This window comes from Carassius gibelio, chromosome B19 (genome assembly GCF_023724105.1).
Source record: "Carassius gibelio isolate Cgi1373 ecotype wild population from Czech Republic chromosome B19, carGib1.2-hapl.c, whole genome shotgun sequence".
Lineage (NCBI taxonomy): Eukaryota > Metazoa > Chordata > Actinopteri > Cypriniformes > Cyprinidae > Carassius > Carassius gibelio.
Window position 1 is genome coordinate 15,526,142 of NC_068414.1, and position 22,501 is coordinate 15,548,642.

At 37.4% G+C, this 22,501-nt stretch overlaps 2 protein-coding genes across 4 annotated transcripts; one reads left to right on the top strand and one right to left on the bottom strand.

The window, feature by feature from the left end:
* Positions 1–988: 988 nt before the first annotated feature.
* vars2 (valyl-tRNA synthetase 2, mitochondrial) lies at positions 989–18,495 on the bottom strand. Of its 3 annotated transcripts, none has more exons than XM_052584075.1 (30): positions 18,264–18,495; positions 17,320–17,541; positions 17,144–17,225; positions 16,930–17,030; positions 15,574–15,695; positions 15,375–15,441; positions 15,180–15,277; positions 14,900–14,981; positions 13,948–14,067; positions 13,767–13,875; positions 13,608–13,696; positions 13,326–13,416; positions 12,229–12,356; positions 11,828–11,931; positions 11,578–11,659; positions 10,564–10,640; positions 10,311–10,398; positions 10,080–10,173; positions 9,360–9,430; positions 9,079–9,204; positions 8,777–8,881; positions 6,321–6,389; positions 6,159–6,237; positions 5,938–6,065; positions 4,387–4,539; positions 4,084–4,320; positions 3,884–3,995; positions 2,524–2,714; positions 2,295–2,444; positions 989–1,576 (listed from the first exon to the last, which is right to left on the bottom strand). In XM_052584075.1, the coding sequence occupies exons 2-30, from the start codon at positions 17,503–17,505 to the stop codon at positions 1,475–1,477; spliced, it is 3,243 nt and encodes a 1,080-aa protein (XP_052440035.1). In that variant the 5' UTR covers positions 17,506–17,541; positions 18,264–18,495; the 3' UTR covers positions 989–1,474. The 3 variants fall into 3 exon arrangements, with proteins under 3 accessions (XP_052440035.1, XP_052440032.1, XP_052440034.1); XM_052584072.1 differs by having other exon boundaries at positions 10,080–10,176; XM_052584074.1 differs by having other exon boundaries at positions 10,080–10,176; positions 17,320–17,557.
* A 123-nt stretch (positions 18,496–18,618) lies between these two features.
* ppp1r11 (protein phosphatase 1, regulatory (inhibitor) subunit 11) lies at positions 18,619–22,393 on the top strand. The gene is made up of 3 exons (XM_052584106.1): positions 18,619–19,021; positions 19,728–19,836; positions 20,100–22,393. Exons 1-3 carry the CDS (start codon positions 18,944–18,946, stop codon positions 20,279–20,281), a joined length of 369 nt encoding a protein of 122 aa, XP_052440066.1. The 5' UTR covers positions 18,619–18,943; the 3' UTR covers positions 20,282–22,393.
* Positions 22,394–22,501: the final 108 nt, after the last annotated feature.

Below are 22,501 nucleotides of genomic sequence, written 5' to 3' on the forward strand. Positions count from 1 at the left end.
TGACTCATTAAGTAGGACCCGCCCCCTTCGCCATTTCCCTAGCAACAAGACGCCTTAGCAACCGTCGCGATGTGGTGATGGGCCGCTGGATGCTTGGTGTCTCTGTAATAACTCCATGAACAGGTAAAAACAACTAGGGTCATTAGAATTATAAATTAAGAAATATATGAAAAATTTATCCCATTTTGGGAACTTAATATTTGGATTTTGTCGTTAAAGTACATGCCGAGGTTTAAATCGAAATACAAACATTTAAACAAATGAATAAATACAATTAGAATAAATGAACCCTTGTATGTTGAAGTCGCAATCAACTTATTTGATCTTTTTAACATAAATCAATAAATAAACAAACAAAGTATAGTATTGCTATATATATATATGGTTGGAAAATCGATCTAGAAAATAAAATCGAATTAAGTTAAAATGCCTAACACATAACAGAAATTGCAGGAAAACAAAGTCATACTACCATGATGTAGAAGACATTTTAATGTTAATAGCCAACATGTCTTTTTATTCTGATTGAATTCATTGATTAAATAAGAACCTGACATAACATTAAATATATCTTTTATATATATATACATATATATATATATATATATATATATACAAATACATTATATTATATATTTTTTGGTCAATTTCATTTCAGGGCTTTGATCTCAACTGAGAGAACACATCTTGCTTATTTTATTATGACGACTATTTAATATTACATCTAAACTATGACTATAGGCTAGACATGTTGCATGTTAATTGTACTATATGTGCCTCAAAGTATTTTAATTTGTGTGTATTTTGTGTTGCTCTATAATGAGGTTCTAGTTGAGGGCATTTGTAGTGTACAAGTCTCAAAACATTTCCTCAAACCCAGGGGCCCCGGGCCCCCAAATCCTGCCCTGGTGAAGAGTGTCAAAGGTTTTGTAGCCAATCACAGATTTGTTTGTTGAGCTGGTGAACACAATGGCCAACAAGAAACCGGTTTACTGTTCAGAAAACTCTTTATCATTAGTATTATCATTACTCCAGTGACAAAGAAACAAACATGGCAGATTAAAGGAGATTATGTAATTGAGGACAACACAGAGTATGACCTACATGAGAATGCAGCTGATGGGATTAGATATGAAGGAAGGAGAAGAAGAGCTCCCTGCTGAGACTAAACATGACACAACCAACAAAGAGGACATCTACACTGTACACATGGAAGTGTGCCGTTTTGGCACATGCTTGTCTTTGATAAAGACATTAGGACTGCAATAAACAATTATGTACCCAAACTGCACAAATCAGTCTCAAAGTACTGTGAACACCTGGGAAAGGCAGTATTTCTTTATTAAGGTGTTTTTCCACCATTTTCCTTTAATGGTTCCCAGTTAAATGTCATGTGTCAGAACATCTGCCAGCTGCTTCTGAGATGTTAAAGTAGGGAATCTGCTTCTCACTCCTCTCAAAAAGTGTCGTCTGGTTATTGGTTGAATTGGTGTCCATTAGACTTCTTTCCTTGCGTCTCTTCCAAAGCCAAAAGTTGGTCCTCGATGTTCTTCAGCTCCTGCTCCAAAGCTGCAATCTGTTATTTCAGAAGACAATAAGTGTACTCAAGCTCATTCAGCTGAAAGAACAAAGCTTTCTGATGGGATATACAGAAGGAGAATAAAAGTGCATTCATAAACATCTCAATCCACGAAGGTACATGTGGATACTCTGCAGTGGAACTTTAATAGCACAAAATAAATGATGAGGTTTTCTATTGAAAATGGAATTACAAGAGCGTATGAAAACATCGTGCAATGAGGCATGCAAGCATGAATAATGCATTTTGAGTAACATGGACATATGGGAGACTCGCTAGTATGTAAATCTGGTTTTCAGATTTCTTTCCCATAGATAGGAGGGTGAATCGCACAAAGAAATGTCCAGTTTATATTTCACATACAATCAAAAAACAAAAGAAGCCTATTTTCGGGCGCAATGCATTGTTATCTCGGTTATACTGCATCATCGTCATCATTAAACACTAATTTCTTCAAAACTGTGTTTAGTGCAATGCAACATTTATTCTCATTAGTGGGGGAATTCATCATCATATATATATATATTTTTTTTGGCATCACAATTTGGGGGAGGAAATAGAATAGCAATGCAAAAAAACAACCACTTATAGGTCCTAAAATAGGCTTTATTTTCTAAACTCAAAATATATTTTCCAATCGAATATGATTTAATTTTGGATGAAATATAAAATGTACAGTTTTACTGAAGTACAGCTGCCCATTCTCTGTACTCACCTTATTCTCGGTCTCTTGTCTGACTCTGTTGGGTACTTTTTCTGCATAGTTGGGCATCTGGGTGCGAGCGAGGGCTTGTGTGAGTTTGGAGGCCAGCTTTTCTCTGCGCTGAGAGAGGAGAGCTCTCTGTTTGTCAACATTAATACCATTCTGTAGGTTGATGGAGAGAGAGAAAGAGTCATCAGCAGTCTATATATAGACACGTGGTTACTGTAGTACTCTGCATTACCTGAACGCTGAGATGTAAGCAGATGGAGTGATCCACCACCCCTACAGCACTGGCCTTGGGTGGAGGAGGAGAGTTGGAGAAGCCTGCCTCTGGACAGTGTAGATGAAGCGCTGAGATCCGGCCCAGCGTGCAGACGGCCGATCTGAAGCGCACAAGAGTCTCAGCCTGATCCTGTGCACACACCGCCCACACTACAACAGCACAACGTCACACGATGAAAGATTTCAACTACTATATACATTACATGTGCTACTATAAGAACTGCAACAAGAGGAAATATTGCTTTCCAGGGTCTTCTGTGTGGTTGCTAAGGTGTTCTGGGTGGTTGTTAGGGCTAGGTGGTTTCTTACATGCCCAAGTCGAAAGTCGATAAACATTTTTTGTATTGAATTTTTACTCAGAAATTGTTAGTGAATTTCACATGTTATTACCAAGGAAATGGCAATGTTTTTTTTTGTTGGTTTTGTTAACAACTTTGACTAATCTGTTTTTACAGTGAAGTTATGACCCGAGACGGTTATGTCTATAGACTTTTTTCACATTTTATTGAGTGGTAGGCAAAATCCAGCATAAAGTTAGAAAATAACATTATAAGTTTAAGTGATAAAACGGTTAACACAAACACGGAAATAAAAATAAATCAGCCAAACAGAAATTAATAGTTTATAAGGTAGTTGTTAAGTTTAGGGTATTGGGTAGGATTATGGATGTCATGCATTATATGTACTTTATAAGCACTAATAAACAGCCAATATGTTAATAATAGACATGTTAATAAGCAACTAGTTATTAGTGTGAATTGGACCCTATACTAAAAATAATAATTAAAATGATATATTAAAACTAATAAAAATGACAAGAGCACAATAAATTTGTTTAAATATTTAATTTTTTTTTACATTTATATACTTTTGTTGTATGTTTCCATTTCTGTTAGCTTTTTTCAATATATCTATATAGAATTTTTAATGTATATTTAAATGTTTTATTAAAGTATAAGCTAGTTTGTTAGTTTAATTATTTAATTTTATTAATGATAATGATAGAATTTAGTAATTCAATTTAAAATGACTAAACTTAATGAAAACAAGTAATTTTCCATGTTTTGTTTTTTTTTACATTTATTTGAAGTAACAAATTTTTTTATGTTTTTTTAACATTCCTTACTGAAAATATATAAATATAAAAAGTCGATTCAAAGTATTACTATAATAGCACTGTATATAAATAATCTTTTTAAACACTGCAACACTAAACACTGCAAGTATGAGCTATTGTAGTAGTGATAATATGCCGTAGCAAACACAACTAATGTCCAAAACATCAGCTTTTAGTCAACAAAAACTTGAGGTTCTCTCACAGTCAGGTCTTTCCTTGGTCAGCTGGCACTGGGCCCTCAGTAACCTCGCCACTCTGACCACTTCCTGTACCACAGAGAAGTCGGCCTCCTCCTTAGGAAAACACCAGTGCTCCTGAGGAGAACGAGGAGATGCAAAAGAGTTGTTTTGTGAGGAAAATAGAGCTGCGTGTTATCTGGTAGTGTCTAGTTTTGTTTCTGACCAGCTGTGAGGTCTTTGGGTAGGGCTGCACACACAGGCTGCGGGACGTCCCGTCAGAGTCAGCGTAAGGCAGGAGTCTCTGCCACAGCTCCTCCGTGAGGAAAGGCATAAAGGGCGAGAGGAGCGTGAGAGAGATGGACACGCAGTGATACAACACAGCTGCGGCCACCTGCCTTTCTCGATCTCTCTGTTCCTCACTACCAGAGCCTTCACCTTTCAACACCGGCTTGATGCTTTCCTGAAGATGACAGTTCATCAGTCAGTGACCGGGAGATGCACCAGGATCATGACAGATCATACTCACCAGATAGACGTCACACAGACTGTGGAGCCAGAAAGAGTGCAGTGCAGACGTGACCGTGTGGAGCTCGTAGCTCTGGAAACCCCTCTCACACTGCTGAACCGTGCTGTACAGACGATTACAGATCCACCGGTCCATGCTGGACAGAGGATAGGTCTGAGAGACAAAGTCAGAGATACATTAAAGCAACTGTATGCAAGTTTAAATATCATATGGTACACAGACTTATAATAACGCAAATGGCTCCCCTCAAACATCTGTTTTTGAGCAGGGTTGCCAAGTCCACAGTTTTAACCACTGAGCTGGGCTATTTTAAACTGTTCGGTGTGTATAATAACAAAGACTGTAAACTATGCATTTTAGGTATGAGCGAGAGGCATGTTTTGATATTTGGGCTATACACTGTAAAAAATAAATGTGTAAAATAACAGGAAAAGTACTGGGAGCTCATAACACATGACATGTCCATTAATTTTACTGACATTTCTGTTAACTCTAAAGCACAATGCAATGAAGCGTAAAATTCAAAGTACCGGTAAAACACCTGTAAAAAAGAAATATGGAAAACTTCCTTCAAATTATACCCTTATAATTATATATTGTGCCCTATTTTTACAGATATGTTTTATGAGTTTGTTATGTTTTAAATGCTTCTGTTTAGAGAGCAATGTGACTAATAGTTTGTCTAAACATTTGATCACAGTAAAAATACAGTTAAAACACTAATATTGTGATAAAATATTACAATTTAAAATAATGATTTTCCATTTGAATATACTTTAAAATATAATTTATTTCTGTGATGCAAAGCTGAATTTTCAGCACTATTGCTCCAGTCTTCAGTGTCACATGATCCTTCGGGAAATCACTCTAATCTTTAAAAAAAACTAAAACATTGGATTCTTTGATTAATAGAAAATTTTTTTTCATTTATTTGAAAACTAAATACTTTGTAACATCATAAATGTATTTGCTGTCACTTTTGATCCATTTAATGTGTCTGTGCTGAATATTAATTTCTTTAAACGCCAAATCTTTGAATGACATAGGCATAGAGCAAACTGCTGAAATTAAAGAATTATTTCATGAAACATTTTACATTTAAATACATAATTATTTCTAATTTAAAAAAAAATTACTTTTCCTTTCCTTTCTCAAAATTCCGTTCGAAACATTTGAAGCAGGCTGCCAGTATATCTGACACAAGCACACTGTGAAACTAAGGGAACAAAAACAGTTATCAACAAATGGGAATAATCTCAGTGAAGAACTGAGACTTCACCCTTCAAACTGATTTCCATTTGCACTGGCACTCTTCCTCTTCTTTTATGATTTAGTCTCAGTACACCAAACAAAAGCGAATATGAAAGAGCATAGTGCAAGACAAAATACAGCACAAGATAAAGTGTGTACTTCATTTAAACCTAGATGCAGAACTAAGATCATTAAATCATGTCTGGTTCATGCTGATCAGCTCTCACACCGTCTCACCCAGCGAGCAGCATTCGTCTGGGTTGCTTTATTGATTTAATGAAGATATATTGGCTGCCCTACCTCTGCTAATGATGTCGGTAAACTTGCATCATGCAGCGTGGCGAGGGTGAAGCGCACGGTCTGCCACATCTTATTACAGAAATGTCTACAGCTCAGCACATGGGACACAGACAGGCTGATGTCCTCTCCTGAGACAGGGTTCGAGGAAAACTGGGTGAATAACTCTGGGTAAAGCTGATGGTAAGGTTTGATTACAGCACTCTCTAATGAGGGTGACTTACCCTGGGCTTTATAAGAGCAGAGCGCGAACCTCAAAGCATCTGTCCCGCACTCAGGAATCCCTTTGGGGAAATCTTTCTTCTGCAGGAAGGACACAGGAAATGAAGTGAACTTGTTTATTTGGAAACGACTGAACACTGGAATGAAGCGAACCTGGTGCTGACCTGTGCTTCAATGGCAACAACGCTTTCCCTCGGATCCAAGTTTCCTTCTTTGACTTTCTCTTGAAGTCTCTACAGAGATTAAACCAGATGAAGAAGATGAAGTCCTCATGACAGAGTGCTGATGAGAAGATTAGCCATTTCATATATTAAGATTTCACCACGGATCACGGTGCGTTCAGAGCGAGTGAAGTCAGTTCTGCCCTGAGGCCTGGATAAAGACGTCTGACTGATAGATGTTCATCGCCAGCTGTACAAAGTCTTGTTATATTCATTAATATGTCTGAATTATTTCTTTTATTAATGTACTTGAGGATCTAATATTCGTAGGAACTAAAAAGGGAATGAAGTAAAAAAAAAAAAAAATGTACAGGCATAGAAAGGACAAAGGTTTCAAACCTCTAATGCCAAGTCTAATGTGAGTCTAATGATGTCAAACTAAAGAAGTATATAAAAAAACTATGGAGGTATATCAGTAGCTAAACTCGAGAGGTTGAAAATCTGAATGTGAGAACTTGTCATATTAACATTTGTATTTGTAAGTTGAAATGTACTCTCACAGCTCTGATGTGAAAAGCTGAATCTTTCAATTTGTGCACAAGTGAGTTTTGCAACAGGAATACCGCAAAAAGAGTAGCAAAAGTCAAAGCGCTAGGATTTGAACTTGCACTGCCAGATTTGAGAGGTTGTAAGTGCTGAAACTTAGGGCTGAAACGATTCCTTGAGTAACTCGATTACAAAAAATGATCGAGGCAGAGGAAGCCTCTTTTAATTTATTTTAAATCTCACATCAGGTTCTTTCGCAATTATTTTTTTAATGTGACACAACGTGTTTACGTCACCCACAAAGCGGAAGGAGACACAAGCGCTGCGTCGCAAAAGCTTACTCACGCTCGTGATTCTTTAGCTCCGCCCACACGTCACGCCTCCAGCCGGTCGTGTTTTTCCGGGAAAAATCGGTACAGACTATCTTTCTCTTATAAATATGATAAAACTAAAAACTTTTTGGAGTTATGAAGGATGCAGTACTACTCTATAGGTACTCAAGATTAACAGGATATTAAGTGAAAACGAGCATTTCACCCCCCCCCCCCCCCCTTTAAAGTATTTAAGTTTTGAGTCAAGTAGATTAACTTTAAGTGAGTGTTAGATGATGGCAAATGTAAGATAAATGTAAAAGTATAGAGTGTGCACAATTAAATATTCAATATCAACAATTCCTGATCAATTAAAATTATCTCTAATCTCTAATCTATCTCTTGACTCTAGGGGTCAAACAACTAAAAATAAAGTCAGGAATCTTGGTGTGATTCTGGAGACAGACCTTAGTTTCAGTAGTCATGTCAAAGCAGTAACTAAATCAGCATACTATCATTTAAAAAACATTGCAAGAATTAGATGTTTTGTTTCCAGTCAAGACTTGGAGAAACTTGTTCATGCCTTTATCACCAGCAGGGTGGACTATTGTAATGGGCTCCTCACTGGCCTTCCCAAAAAGACCATTAGACAGCTGCAGCTCATCCAGAACGCTGCTGCCAGGATTCTGACTAGAACCAGAAAATCTGAGCATATCACACCAGTCCTCAGGTCCTTACACTGGCTTCCAGTTACATTTAGGATTGATTTTAAAGTACTTTTACTCGTATATAAGTCACTAAATGACCTAGGACCGAAATATATTGCAGATATGTTCACTGAATATAAACCTAACAGAGCTCTCAGGTCACTAGGATCAAGTCAGTTAGAAATACCAAGGGTTCACACAAAACAAGGGGAGTCTGCCTTTAGTTACTATGCCACCCGCAGTTGGAATCAGCTTCCAGAGATCAGATGTGCTAAAACACTAGTCACATTTAAATCTAGACTCAAAACGCATCTTTTTAGCTGTGCATTTATTGAATGAGCACTGTGCAATGTCCGAACTGATTGCACTGTATTTTCACTGTTTTATTTTATTTTATTTATTTATTTTTTATGTAAAATCATTTTCTAACTGTTTTAAATGTTTTAATAATTTTAAAAGTTTTAAAATTGCTTGTTTTATTTTTGTTATTATTTTTCTTCATGATTATTTTACTTTCTTTTATGTAAAGCACTTTGAATTACCATTGTGTACGAAATGTCCTATATAAATAAACTTGCCTTGCCTAATAATGGTCCATATTTATTGGGCTTTACCGCTATTAGCTTTAAAACATGGACCAAATATACTGATGACTCATAGCTTCGATTTTGGTCCAATCAAATGTGAGAATGAGAATGCTGCAATTGACTAGCAGTATCGAGTAGCAAGTAATGGTCACTGCTGTGGCAAACCCAAAGCTATAAAATAAACAGATAAAATTATAAGAAGGTCCTCAGGCCCTAAATATGTCAAAACCACATCAAGTTCATGGTATCTTCATGTTTTGTACTTGGTTGGAAAAGGTCTTAATCTGAGAGTATGTATGTGTCTGTACCTCCAAAGAAACCCCTGAGATGACATCAAGAGGGTCAATGACGTTTCCTAAAGATTTACTCATCTTCCGCCCATATTTATCTCTCACCAGAGAGTGAAAGAGCACCTGTTTGATGGAGCAGAGAGGGAAAGAGCAATAAAAGAGTCAGAGCAGCACAAAATAATACAAACAGTAACATTTCTCTGTGACATTTTGGATACTTTTGGTATATGACGCACACTGCAATATAAATATTCAGTTCCTGCCAACCTTACGATATTGCACTTAGAGGTATGAGCTCGGCAATAAGCCATCGTCCCAACCTGTTTAAAGGGCAGCTGGCCGGTCAACTCTCTGCCCAGCATCACCATCCTGGCCACCCAGAAGAAGATGAGGTCACTTCCTGTTTCCAGAATGGAATTGGGGTAGAACTGTTTCAAGTCTTCTGTCTGAGGATAGAGAGTGAGATCAAAGCAGGTTCATTCAATGTGTCAATACACTAGACTTTCTTTATTGTTTTCGTTTTGTCTGGTGTCTGGTTCAGTCTGGTTTCTTTCATGAGTTCGTGATGTTGAAAGACAAATGGACTTTAAAAATGATGAACCTGCTGAGGCCAGCCGAGCATTGCGAACGGGAAGAGACCAGAGGAGAACCAAGTATCAAGCACATCTGGGTCTGAAACAAACATTTCAAAAAGTCAGAATTCAATGCTACAGTAAAAGTCTGCATTAAGGAAGATTGTTCTTTCAGACTAATTCAATCGGAGTTATATTTAAAAATGCCCTGGCTCTTCTAAGCTTTATAAAGGCAGAGAATGGTGATCAAGATTTTGAAAAACAAAAAAAAGAACACCCATCCATCATAAAATGTGCTCCACATGACTCCGGGAGTTTAATAAAGACTTTCTGAAGTGAATCGATGTTTTTGAAAAATATACAGATTTAAAACGTCATCAACCATAATCTCTAGCTTCTGCTGACTTTCATACGCATGTTCACGAGACGCATGTTTCCAGCGGATGACACAGGTGTATGGTAAGCTTCAGTGAGAAGTAATGAACGGAGAAATGTTTTATATAACTAGGATGGCTTGATGGTGAGTAAAAAAGGTAATTTTCATTTTTAAGTGTGTACTATCCTTTAATTATATTTTAAAACGCATTCAAACTAAAATATTTCACAGTATTACAGTTTTATATTTAAAATCAATGCAGATTTGGTGAACATAAAAGGGTTTTTGTTTTCAAAAGCATTACAAAATCTTACCAACCCTAAACGTTTGAACAGTAGTGTAGATTGGGAGTGTGACTGATGTGAACTCTCACCCTGTGTGAGTGTGATGGCATCAGGATTCACTCCAAACTTCACAGCGGCACGTTGTCGCGCCTCTGCAGCACTTCTGCCCCAAACCCACTGCTCCTGCTCCAGACACAGCCAACAACCGTCAACGCTTCAGTCAAAGCCTCACCCAGTGTGATCAGGCTCAATTCATAAACACATTATGCTACAGCAGGTACTTTAAGGCCACAAATATAGATTTCATGATAGTGCCACACCTCATCTGTGTCCTTTGAGTTCTCCACTGTCACTCGATAGGCTGGTATCTGATGACCCCACCAAAGCTGTCTGGAAATACACCAATCGCTGCAAGGTGGAGATACACATATGCCATAAAATCTTATTCAAACATGTAACGGAAAGAACATTAACAAAAGTGTGGAACTGGTCAAAAAACAGAAAGACATGCACATAATCGTAAATCACGAAGAATACAGCCTTGCATCAATAATAATAAATAATAAGACTAACCTGATATTGGACAGCCAGCTCTTCCACATTTTTGTGTAAAAGTGAGGAATTATCTGTAGATCTCCTTCTTCCACCGCCTAAAGAGAGCATTTACATCCATATCAATAACAAAACCCACATACAAAAATACTATAGTGTTTTTGAACCACACTATAGTAAATTATACTGTATATATTACAGTATTTGCAACTCTTTGTTAATGAACGCTACAGCATACTGGAGTATTAGCTATAATGAATTGATAATCTGTAATAAATATGGTAGTATACTTTAGTTTTTCCTACAGTAAACTGTAGTGTATTGTAGTATAATATGATTTTTTTTTTTAAATGTTGGAATTATTAAACAGAACGATGAAATTTCAAGAGTTAATTAACATTTGTCCACTATCATCGACGAGTAACAGGAATGTGTTTTCCAGTAAAGAGCTTAATGAGCCATACATTTGCTGTTGCTGGAGGCAGTATTGACAGATACAGTTAATAACACACATGCATGTCGACGAACTGACATTAACCATTTACTGTAAACTTGCATTCATGCTTGATATGCCATACCATTCAAATGTTTTTAAAGGAGGTCTCTTAAGCTCACCAAGGCTCAAACATACAGTAAAAAAGTAATAGTGGAATTTTATTTACTTTTTTTTAAATATAAAACAAGTGTATCATTGCAATAACATTTAAATGTAATTTATTTCTGTGATCAAAGCTGTATTTTCAGCATCATTACTCCAGTCTTCAGTGTCACATGGTCTTTCAGAAGTAATTTTAATATGCTGATCTACTGCTCAAGAAACATTGTATTATCCACACACTGTGTGGTATTATCAATGCTGAAATCATTTTGAGAGATATAAATCATAGTATATGAATAAGGTTTATTTCTAAGCCTAACTAGCATTGTAAGAAAGACAGAGTTTAAAAGTTGCATCTGTCCCACATACTGTGTGGTTCAGCACATGAGCATTATTTCTGTCTGATGCAAGCACACATTTAAAACACGCTCACTCACTTGAACTGCTTTTCTGCCCATTTCCTGACAGCGCACGAACCACTGTTTCTTCAGCAACGGTTCAATCACATCTCCAGAACGACTATGTGGGAGGAATAAAATCAAGAGAGGACAAAAGGTCAGACACTACTGGTATTTTTTAGTTGAAAGAACATGACAGAAATGTTTGACAGAAATGTTGCCGGAGTACTCAAAACTCAGGAGGATGAGGAAAGGTTTACTGCTGGTGGTCTGATATCCATAGCTTTACCTGCAGATTGGTAATGACATGGGATGATCCTTCTTTCCTCTGAACAGCTTCCTCTCCATCAGCGCAGTAATCACACGCTCCCTGGCATCAAATCGCTTAACACCCTGAGAAACAAAAACATTACAAAACATTACATTTCCAGCAGATGATGAACAATGACAGCCAATCAGAATCCACGCAACTTTAAAGAGCTTGAGCATTTAAAGGGACAGACGATAAAACTGCAGCGTGCGCTTATAATAAACAAAACATCATTGTTCACTGGTGTAAATGCTAATATAGTTATTAATGCCCAATAATTGCTGCTATCCCAAATTATCACATGATCAGAGATGTAATAATTGTAATAATCCCACTGAGGTCAAACCTTTAAAAAGGTCAGTTATAAAGAATCTCTGTACCTCTAGCCATTGGCCGCAGTCTGAGGTCATAGTCCCATCTCCTCCAATCACAGTCAGGCGAGGGAGTGAATGTCTCTGAGAGAGCAGGAAGTCAGTGTGGTCATGAGCTGGGGTCACTTTCACAGCACCTATGAAGGCACAGTTTAAAGTCAGGAGCTGAGACTAAAGGTGCAGTCACAAATTTCACAAGCAAACTAATACTCCCAATAGTGCAGTGATGTACGAATCACAACTCACACAGAAGTCACTTTAAACTTAAAATTTCTGACCAACTTCAGTGCCAAATCTCTTGAAATCTATTTTGTCTTCACACAAAATTCCTGATCATGAATTCCAATTGCAATGACTGGATTTCACCGCTGAACATGATAAATAAATGTGTGACATAATAAATGTGATGCAAGATAAGGCTGCATTCTTAACTGATTTTTAAACAGTCAGGTCAAACTTTGTCAAATTTGTACTTTAATAGTATATTAAAGGTGCTGTATGTAGGATTGACAGCGAGTGGTTGAACTAGGTATTGCAGTCCAAATTCAAAATATTGGAGAGGGTTTTATCACCCGGCCACTACTCAGATCACACACAGGTTGCCAGATTGTCGACACCAACAGGAACGAGCGCACTTAACGGTGAATGAAATGAAATACGCTGTGTTTTCCGACAAGTGGTTAAATTGGCAGTGGGCAGGGTTTCACAGACTAAAACAAAGACAGACATTCCGGCCCGGAACGAACATTTCCAGAATGAGAATAACTGACTCTAGCATTGTTTTTCAGATAAACAAATATCATGTTTCTTAAATATCTGCAAAACTATTATGGTACTTTTATGCTTTAGTAGAGTCAAAAACTTACACACAGCACCTTTAACTCAATGTTCATGAAACTTATAGAAAATTTATTTTTAATACATATTTTTATTTAAATATACATGTTCTTTTATTTATTAATAAAATACAAATATAGGATCGCAAATGTAGACCAGGGTCACAATTTCGCTGGCTTGCAGTGTAAAAGTACACTAATTGTAATTGAACATTTTTACAATAAAACACACAGTTCTTTCCAAAAGATATGCACAAAAAAATGACATACCTGTGCCAAATGTCACATCCACCATCGGGTCAGTGACGATGGGCAATAAACGCTCAGTGAATGGATGCCTGCAGTGTTTCCCATGAAGGTCCTAAGATGAACATTTTGGAGAAAAGGGCTAAAACTGCATCAATATATTCAGTCTTCTAAGTCACTTTAGCACAGTAGACAAGACATACTGCCTACTGCATACTAGACTTATCAAATGTAGATAAGTAGTACATATTGTAAGCACAGAGCAGACTACAAACAATTCATCTAATAAAACCAGTGTAGTGTTACTTTATATCGAGGGTCATCGGGATGAACAGCAATGGCCACGTCTCCCAGCATCGTCTCTGGACGCGTGGTTGAAACGGCAACCTCTCCTTCTAAAAAACAAATAAGAATAAAGGAAAAGCAACATCTTGAGAAACAGAGCACACTGAAAAGTTCACTCACGCTGTCCTTCCAGTGGATAAGCAAACGTAAGCATGAACCCGAACTCCACTTTCTGCTGATAACCAGGAACAGACAGAAGAGTCCTGCCAGACAGCTCCTTTGAGTCCACCTGAACACATCAAATCATGAGTTAGTCCGCGGCCCGGTGGTTCCACATGGAGCGGCCGGCAAAGTGATGTACCTCTATGTCTGAGATGGCCGACTCTAATGCACAGCTCCAGTTGACCAGACCTTCAGAGCGATAGATGAGCCCAGAGTCACACAGCCTGACAAAGGCCTCTGTCACAGCACTGCTGAAACCCTACAGAGAATGAAGAACATTATAGACAATTATTGTACATGCTTGTTAAATGGAAACCCTTATGAAAAAAGTTTTATATATTGTTTTTTTGATTGTTGCACTTGATGTGTACTTCAAATCCTAAAAGTAGGTTATAAAAAAAAAAACTTTAAATGCAGATATTATAATATTCCTTAAATAAAAGCACATTTGAGTGGAATTAAAGAGAGCATACTTCCATGACTAGGTTTCTTAAAGTGCACTTTTATAAAGTCAAATTAAATGTTTTACTTTGAAGTACATTTTAAATTTTAACAAATTGTTATGCTTTAAGAAGTATTGTTTTTGACTAACATACTAAAGTACATATAAAGCATTAATTGTAGGGTGTTATTCAATAATACATTTTATAATCATATCATAATCATACATTTAATCATATTTCAAGTACAAAAGACGTAATTATAAAATGACATATTATTAAACAGATAAAAAAACTCTCTACATTTCAGCTAACTGGATTTTATATTCATTTTGAATAAAGTTTAATGTAATTAACATATAAGTATGTGTCCAAAAAAGGTTTATTAAAAAATAGACTTCAGTATGAACTGAATGTAAAGTGTGTTATTTACATAGTAAAAATTAACCCTTTTTTCCGAAGAGATGATCAGGTTGAAGTGAATTGCACTGTGGGATGCATTAATTAGATATCCTATTCATACAGAGAATATGCATAATGTGCATATTATACACTCTGCATACTCCAGGAACTGAATGAATATCACAGAAGAATGCTATTACAAACAGCCCATGAGAAAACTGAGAGAAACCACTTCTTCTTTTTTATTACCGGATCCATTGTAAAACAGGCTCGGTTCCAGTCAAGAGACGCACCAAGTTTTCTCAGCTGATGATAAATCTCATCCCCCTTTCTGAAAAAAATTTAATAAAATTAATAAATCATTAAAACAGCAGAAAGGCAAACACAAAAGAAAGCAGTCATTACAGTTACCATATGGACATATAATGACATAACAGATGCACTAGTAGCATATAGTAGCATACAGTATAGCTCCTAAACAACTGCAAGGTTCTGAAAACAAGGACAGCAAAGACAGACAGAGACTTACTCATTTTTCCATCTCCAGACCTGTTTGAGGAACTCCTCTCTGCTGTAGTCTCGTCTGCACTTCCCATGCTCTCTCATCAGCATCCTCTCAACCACCGACTATCACACAGAGACACAACACAGATCATTCCCAACAGAAACTCACACCTAGGCATCCTATTTATCCCTTTAAAACAGAGATAAAGAGCTGGGATACCTGTGTCGCAATCCCAGCATGGTCACAGCCGGGAACCCACAGCACCTTGTAGCCCTGCATCCGTCGCCTGAAAACATTATTTGATGAAATGGTCATTTCATCTTGGACTGAGAGTCCATTTATAGAGAAATGTTATACATGTATTGCTGAGGCATGTAGTGTTACAGTGTCATAATAAAAGAGTTTATTAAGATGGTACCAGCGAGCCAGAGCATCCTCTATAGCCACCGTCAGCGCATGCCCGAGATGTAATGTGCCGGTCACATTCGGCGGAGGAATACAGAAGGAGAAATATTTATCAACTGTATGGGGCTGTTTACTCTGAGGAAGAAGGTAAAAAACAGGGTTTCAAATAAAAATATATATAATATATAAATAAATTATTAAATAAATATTTATATACATGTGTATCATTTTACAGTATGAACTTCCAACTACTGATGAAACATCAGGTTTTATCAAACAATCTAAGTCTTCCACTTATCAGTTCCCCATTCAACTGGTCAAAGCTTGTTTGTTTTCTCTACCTGGTATAGTAACTGATATTATATACTCGTCTCTCACCTCTGGTGTGGTTCCTTCATCTTTTAAGGTTGCTGAAATCACTCCAAGACTTAAGAAACCAGGAGCTGACACTAATCATTTTGCTAATTTTCGCCCAATTTCAAATTTGCCCTTTATCCCAAAGATTTTGGAAAAAGTTGTTGTATGTCAGGTTCATTCCCATCTTTTAAAAATAGCCTGTTTGAAAAATTCCAATCTGGTTTCCGCCCTTTGCATAGTACAGAGACTGCTCTGCCGATGCCAGCTGATTCTGGACTTTTAACTAAACTTATTCTACTTGATTTAACTGCTGCTTTTGATACAATTTCTCATCAAGTTCTCTTAGATAGACTACTCTCTATAGGAAGTACCGGTGTCCCTCTTAGTTGGTTCAGATCTTATCTCTCTGGGTGCACTCAATTTGTTCAACTTAAAAAATTTTGATCATATGTTTCACCTGTTACAGCTGGTGTTCCTCAAGGCTCAGTTTTGGGCCCTCTTTTATTTATTATTTATTTAACATTTACGGTAAAATTTTTAGGAAATATGGCATCAGTTTTCATTGCTATGCTGACGACAGCCAGCTTTATTTGTCTTCTAAGAATTCCACCCTTCTTTCTTCCTCTCTTTTGGGCTGCTTAGAAGAGATTAAATCCTGGTTTTGGCATAACTTTCTCAAGCTGAATATAAACAAAACAGAAGTTCTACTTGTTGGTACCAAATCTAATTCTTACTTAACAAAAGTCTTAATTTAATGAATCATTAAGTATTAAAGTATTTAAGTTTAAAAAAATAATATAAATTAATAACTTTTAATTTCTTTTTAAAAAAATTATACCGAACCCAAACTTTTGAACAATGGTGTATTTATATATCAATTTCTTTCTTTCTTTCTTTCTTTTAGTTCAGTCAAGTTGAAATGGAATCAGCATCTTTTTTGGATTGACACATTATTGAGGAGGATAAAAATAAGGTAGAGACAATTTATATCAAGCTGTAGCTGCTCTCTCACATGTTGCTCAGGACTGAAGAATCCCTGTTTCTCCCACCACTGATACCAGCCAAACTCCACATATTCTGGGCTGTAGGATTGTGGGATGGGCAGAGTGGTGTCTAAAAGAGAGGAAGACATGGGATGGTAGCAATAGACATCAATATTAACTGCATTAGTCAGAAAAATGACAGCAACACAAGACAAAACAGGCAGAGGGAAACCATTCTGTCACCTTTCTTCTCTCCAGGTATGAGTGCAGCAGTGTATGTTATTTTCTCTTTATCTGACCAGATTAGTCCAGGATCATTAACATCCTGCAAGGGTTAAAGACATGATGAGACATGTATGTGTTTAAAGGAAAGGAAACATTAGGTACATATTTTGATATGTACAGTCTGCATAACCTACACTGGTGAGTATGGCCTTCTCCCGCGCTTGTCTGCGTTTGGCTTTCTCTGCTTGTGTCCTGGGAGGATGAGAAGGCTGTGTGCCAGATGAGCTTTGGGAGCAGAGTCTGCATCCCCACGTGCTCCAGGCCTTCTGAAGATCTCTGCTCCAGATTCTGGGTGACGCCACATGCACAGCCATCCACATGTCCTGAGATCTGGAGCCTTTCAGACCGAAACTAATCTGAAAAGACAAACAACTGTTTTTTCTGTTATAATAATAAAAAAATGTAAAAAAACGTATATATATATAATTTAATTTGTGCATCACATTTAAAAATTTATTTTCATGGTACCAAGGAAAGTGTTGTTATTGTTAACTGAAACTAAAACTATTGTGAAACTTACACTTAAAAAAAAAAAAAAAAGATAGACAGAAATACTTAAACATTGCAAATAAATATCAGTTGAAAGATATAAACGTATAAAAAAAAAACAGAAAAGAAAAGTTCCCCTGGCAAATAACTGAAATGTTTAAGTTATAAAACCTAAAAGGTTATATAGAAATAAAAATGACTAAAGCTTTACTTTAACTAAAAGGTAATTTAAACTATTAATACAAAAATTATTTAAAACTCACAATAGTACTAATTACCATTATAACATATAAATAGTACTAAAATAACATTGCTTGGAGTGCCATGTAAATGCAACAGAACATGAATATGGCAATCATTAAGAACAATAGTATAACAAAACAGAACATAAAATAGGAAACAATCCTGAAAATACAAAGTCAAATGTGTTTGGCAATGTTAAAAAGCAGTCAATGAAGGTTCGTGTTTTTTTTTTTTTTTAAATATTGTGAATAAATGCGTTGTGAAACTTAATTACATGTTTATACAGTATACACATCTAATCTTTCAATCAGAAAAAAAAATGCTGCATATTAGACGAGAAATGTACCTTCAGTGAGTGCGGTCACAGGGCGCAGACATATTGCGGATACGGCAGTGCTTTTCCCACTAATATTTTAAAGTCTGAAATTCCATACGACTTAAAATGTTGTGATAAAAAACACAGATGAGTGTCAACTCAAAAAGCTGTAAACAATCAAAATAAATTTCACTGGATTAGACTTCCTTCACGTTATGCACGTTCTCGTAGCGTCTGCTGTTTCCTATCGGAAAGTATTTAAAGTAACACTCAGCGTCTTCATCCCAAATGCTAGGGAGCTGTCTATCTAGACAGCATTGATGAGCATCAAGGGGGCGTTGCGCTTTCCGAGATCCTTATTTTTTGGGCGTTTTTCGAGTCAACGGCATTTGTAGATACACAATTCAGCTGAGCTGACTCCAAATACTACTGTGTTGTCTCAAAATCCTGTCTAGATAGCCAGCTCTTCAGTTTTTGAAACACAGTCAACATCGATAACCGGTCCGTCCGCAAATTGCGTCCGTTCCGAGGAGTGATTATACTGGGGCAAATTCAGCTCATGCATTGCATTCATCTCAGACTCAGATTCATATAGCGTCTAGCTCGACACCCTGACACGACACCCGAGCTGCAGCCGTGGTGATTTAACCTCCTCTGTACCGAGAGCAGACTGTCGTCCACCGGAGGTTTATCGGGGTTTTATCAGCGCTATGGCGGAGGCGACAGGGACATCGAGTGAGACGATAACGGAGACCGTTCAGACGGGCACACCGCCTCCACCGCAGCAGGTACTGTGCCCTAGATACGGTACACACCACCACGAGACACACGTACACCCTCTGCCAGTCAAGAACTGGGACCAGCGGCTCTCGCGGTGAACTGATCGTTTCGAGGTTCGCCCTTCGAGGAGTTTAAAGAGACTGACTAGATACCAGCGTGAGGCCTGTTTAATAAACAACATGTTCTGTTATGATCACAAGTTAACCCACATCACAACAGAAATCCACCTGTAAGTCTCCACTTAGAGGTATTTGTAGTCTTCAGGTCAGTTACTACAGTTGTTATTGTTACTGCCGTAACAAAAAAAAAAAAAAAAAAGTTGAAAATTGTGAACGCTTTTTACCACACGGGGACTTTTACAACACCTACAGCCAGAAAAGTACATGGGACTGTAGTACTTAAACTTTTTTTTTTTTTGCTATTTAAAATGTAATAAACATTAATATGACAAAACCTGTTTACTTAAAAAAAAAACGCAGGCATTTAAATTAAACGAATAAATAAAACATGGTACTGCTGTGGTGTATCTCTAGCAGATTGTGTTGCAGTACTTAATAAGATCTCATGTTCATTGATTGTGGCAACTAACACAAAGCCAGAACAATGGTTGATGTGATAAATGTAGTCATCATCATAACTATTAATGTTTACCCGTAGCTGTCAAAATATTTAATACTGTCACTAATATGCTTCATTGGCTTGGTGTGCTTCCAGGAGGGCAGAAGCCTGACCATCAAGCTCAGGAAAAGGAAGACGGAGAAGAAAGTGGAGTGGTCCAGTGACACGGTGGACAATGAGCATCTGGGACGGAGGTCTTCAAAGTGTGAGTCTTGTTTTGACTTCATATCATATCTGGCTCTGAATTGAATTTTTTAATGTCTACTCGTTTCTTGTATAAAATGAGAATCTGTCTCATACTTGAAAATAGCTCAGGACAGGCAGATCTGGGCCAGATTAGAAATAGCTGAGCTTTTGAATGACCTGCATTCTCTCAGAGCTGCCTATTGAACGCTTCGTTTCTTGAAATAGAACGTCCTCCGCTTATTTGTTCTTCATCTTCTTCTACAATGGCTTTGATGTGTTCAGGTTGCTGTGTTTACGAGAAGCCTCGACAGTTCGGCGAGTCTTCCTCGGAAAGCGAGGGCGATGATGAGGATGGCTGCGGAAGCGCGCACTGCATTCTGGGACACGGGAGAAGAGGCCATGAACAGAGGGAGGGTGGAGGGAGCACAGCGCCCCCTAGCTCTGGGGGAAAGAACCCTCACTAGCAGTTAAGGGCGAGTCGGTTTGGAGGAAGGGTAACGGACGGCGTGGGCACTAGATTCATAATCCCTCATCCTCACTCACATCTGATTACATCACACCATCACTGGGTGTCAAAGCTTTTTGATGAATGAAAGCGTGTAGAGCAGAGTAATGTGATTCGTTTTCTCCTCTGTCATTAGTTTAATGACTCAAAGAAGACTAAACCTTTTTTTGTGAACTGAATGCTGGGGAAAATTGATATTTGTTGTGCATAGGACATTGGTTTTTATTTCTTTAGTAAAATCTATATTTATTTCTTTGCGTTTCGCAACTTGATCTTACCAGTTTTGTGTCCACAAGCAACATTTTAATGGAGTTACACCTTAAAATATGATTCTGCAGGGTTATAGCAAACGGATTTAAAAGGAATAAGTGCGGTGTATAAAAATGAATTTTCTATCAAACATAATTTGCCTTGCAGTGTCTCAATTCTAGCAGCAGTGCTTCTTCATATCACTTCGAGAGTAATATGTGTTGTGTGCTGTAGTGAATTTAAAACATGGCAAGTTTCAGGAACTCAGCCCTTTGGGTGTTTTTATTTTTTTTTTTTACAAGGGCGCATCAAATCATCTCCATCAGCCGTCGTGAGTTTGATTGAGTTATAGTGAGACTCCCCTTAGACAATCAGACTAGTCAGAGACTCGGCATGTAGGTGCAAAGATATCGATGTGTTTATAACTTAGTGAAGTGGACTGAGAAACATCTGTGATGTGAATTGAGAAGGCCACATGGAGCATTACACAACACTGACAGCAGCTATAAAACTGAAGAAATAGTGCAACCAAATATGAACACTGGCTGAAAATTTACTCAGGCCATCAAGATGGATTTATTTATTCATGGGGACAGATTTGGAGAAGTTTAACATTACATCACTTGGTCACCAGTGGATTCTCTGCAGGGAATGGGTGCCATCAGAATGAGAGTCTGAACAGCTGATAAAAACATCACAGTAACCCACAAATAACCCACGCAGCTCCAGACTATCAAATAACATTTTGTGAAGTGAAAGGCTGCTTTCAAACCACTGCTAAGGACTAAAATATGAGACCATAATCCACTGAAAGTCATTTTGTCTGAATCAGGAGAGAAATATGCACAGATCAAGCACTGTTTACAGGCAAAAACTGCTAAAAACTGTTATAAAGGAATATGTTGGTGAATTTCGATGTATGAGAACAACAAGAGAAGGACTTTCTTACTGGAGAAAGTGTTTTTTATTTTATTTTTTATGGATTATAGACTCATATTTTGTCCAGAAGTGATGGTTTAATTTTAAAACACTGACTAATGATGGATTTGTTTCTTCGTAAATGTACAGCTTTTCACTTCAAAAAGATGTTCACTGATGGATTGGAGTGGTGTGGATTGCTTGTGGATTATTTAACAGATGTTTGGACTCATTATGATGGCACCCATTCACCGCAGAGGATCCAAGTGATGTAATGCTACATTTCCTATGAAGATACAAACTCATCTAATACTTGGATGGCCCGAGGATGAGTAAAGTTTCAGCAAATGTTCATTTCAGGGGGAACTACTCTTTTAAACAGTGGGATTGATCTGAAAATGTGTAGATTTGGTATCTCTTCCATTCATTCTCATGCCTACAAGATACAGGGAACATGTTTTGTGTGTTATATAGAAGATCACCGTGACATGTATGGTGCATCATCTTATCCTAGGCACTTTGGCTGCTTTTATTTGGCAAAAATTGCTGTAATGTTGGGAGTTTGCATGCCATCAGGATGGTGTGTAGTAGTTTAACTCCAGCTTTAAGGTGTAAACGGATTATATGTGGTATAAAGAGCACGGGAGAGTGCATGGCTGAATGCTGGTCCAGACCAAATGCACATAACATCATCTCTCCACTTAAGGCCCATACAGTTTACAGTTGATCCCCATCAGGACCATCACTGCAGTCATCTGCCTTCCGGCATCCACATGCATCTGTCGTCCCTTTACTGTGAATGCACCTGTATGCACAAAGCAAAGGTCATAGAGTGGATTTAACATGAATAAACAGATGGTAAATTATGTTGTTTATATCTATTAAATGCTTAATGGCAAGCTGATTGTGTTTGTCTCTCATCCTGATTCTGTTCAGTTTTTATTGAATGCACATTTATATAATGATTCAGTTGATGCATTATTAATAGAGTTTAGGAGCTTCAGTAAAATGT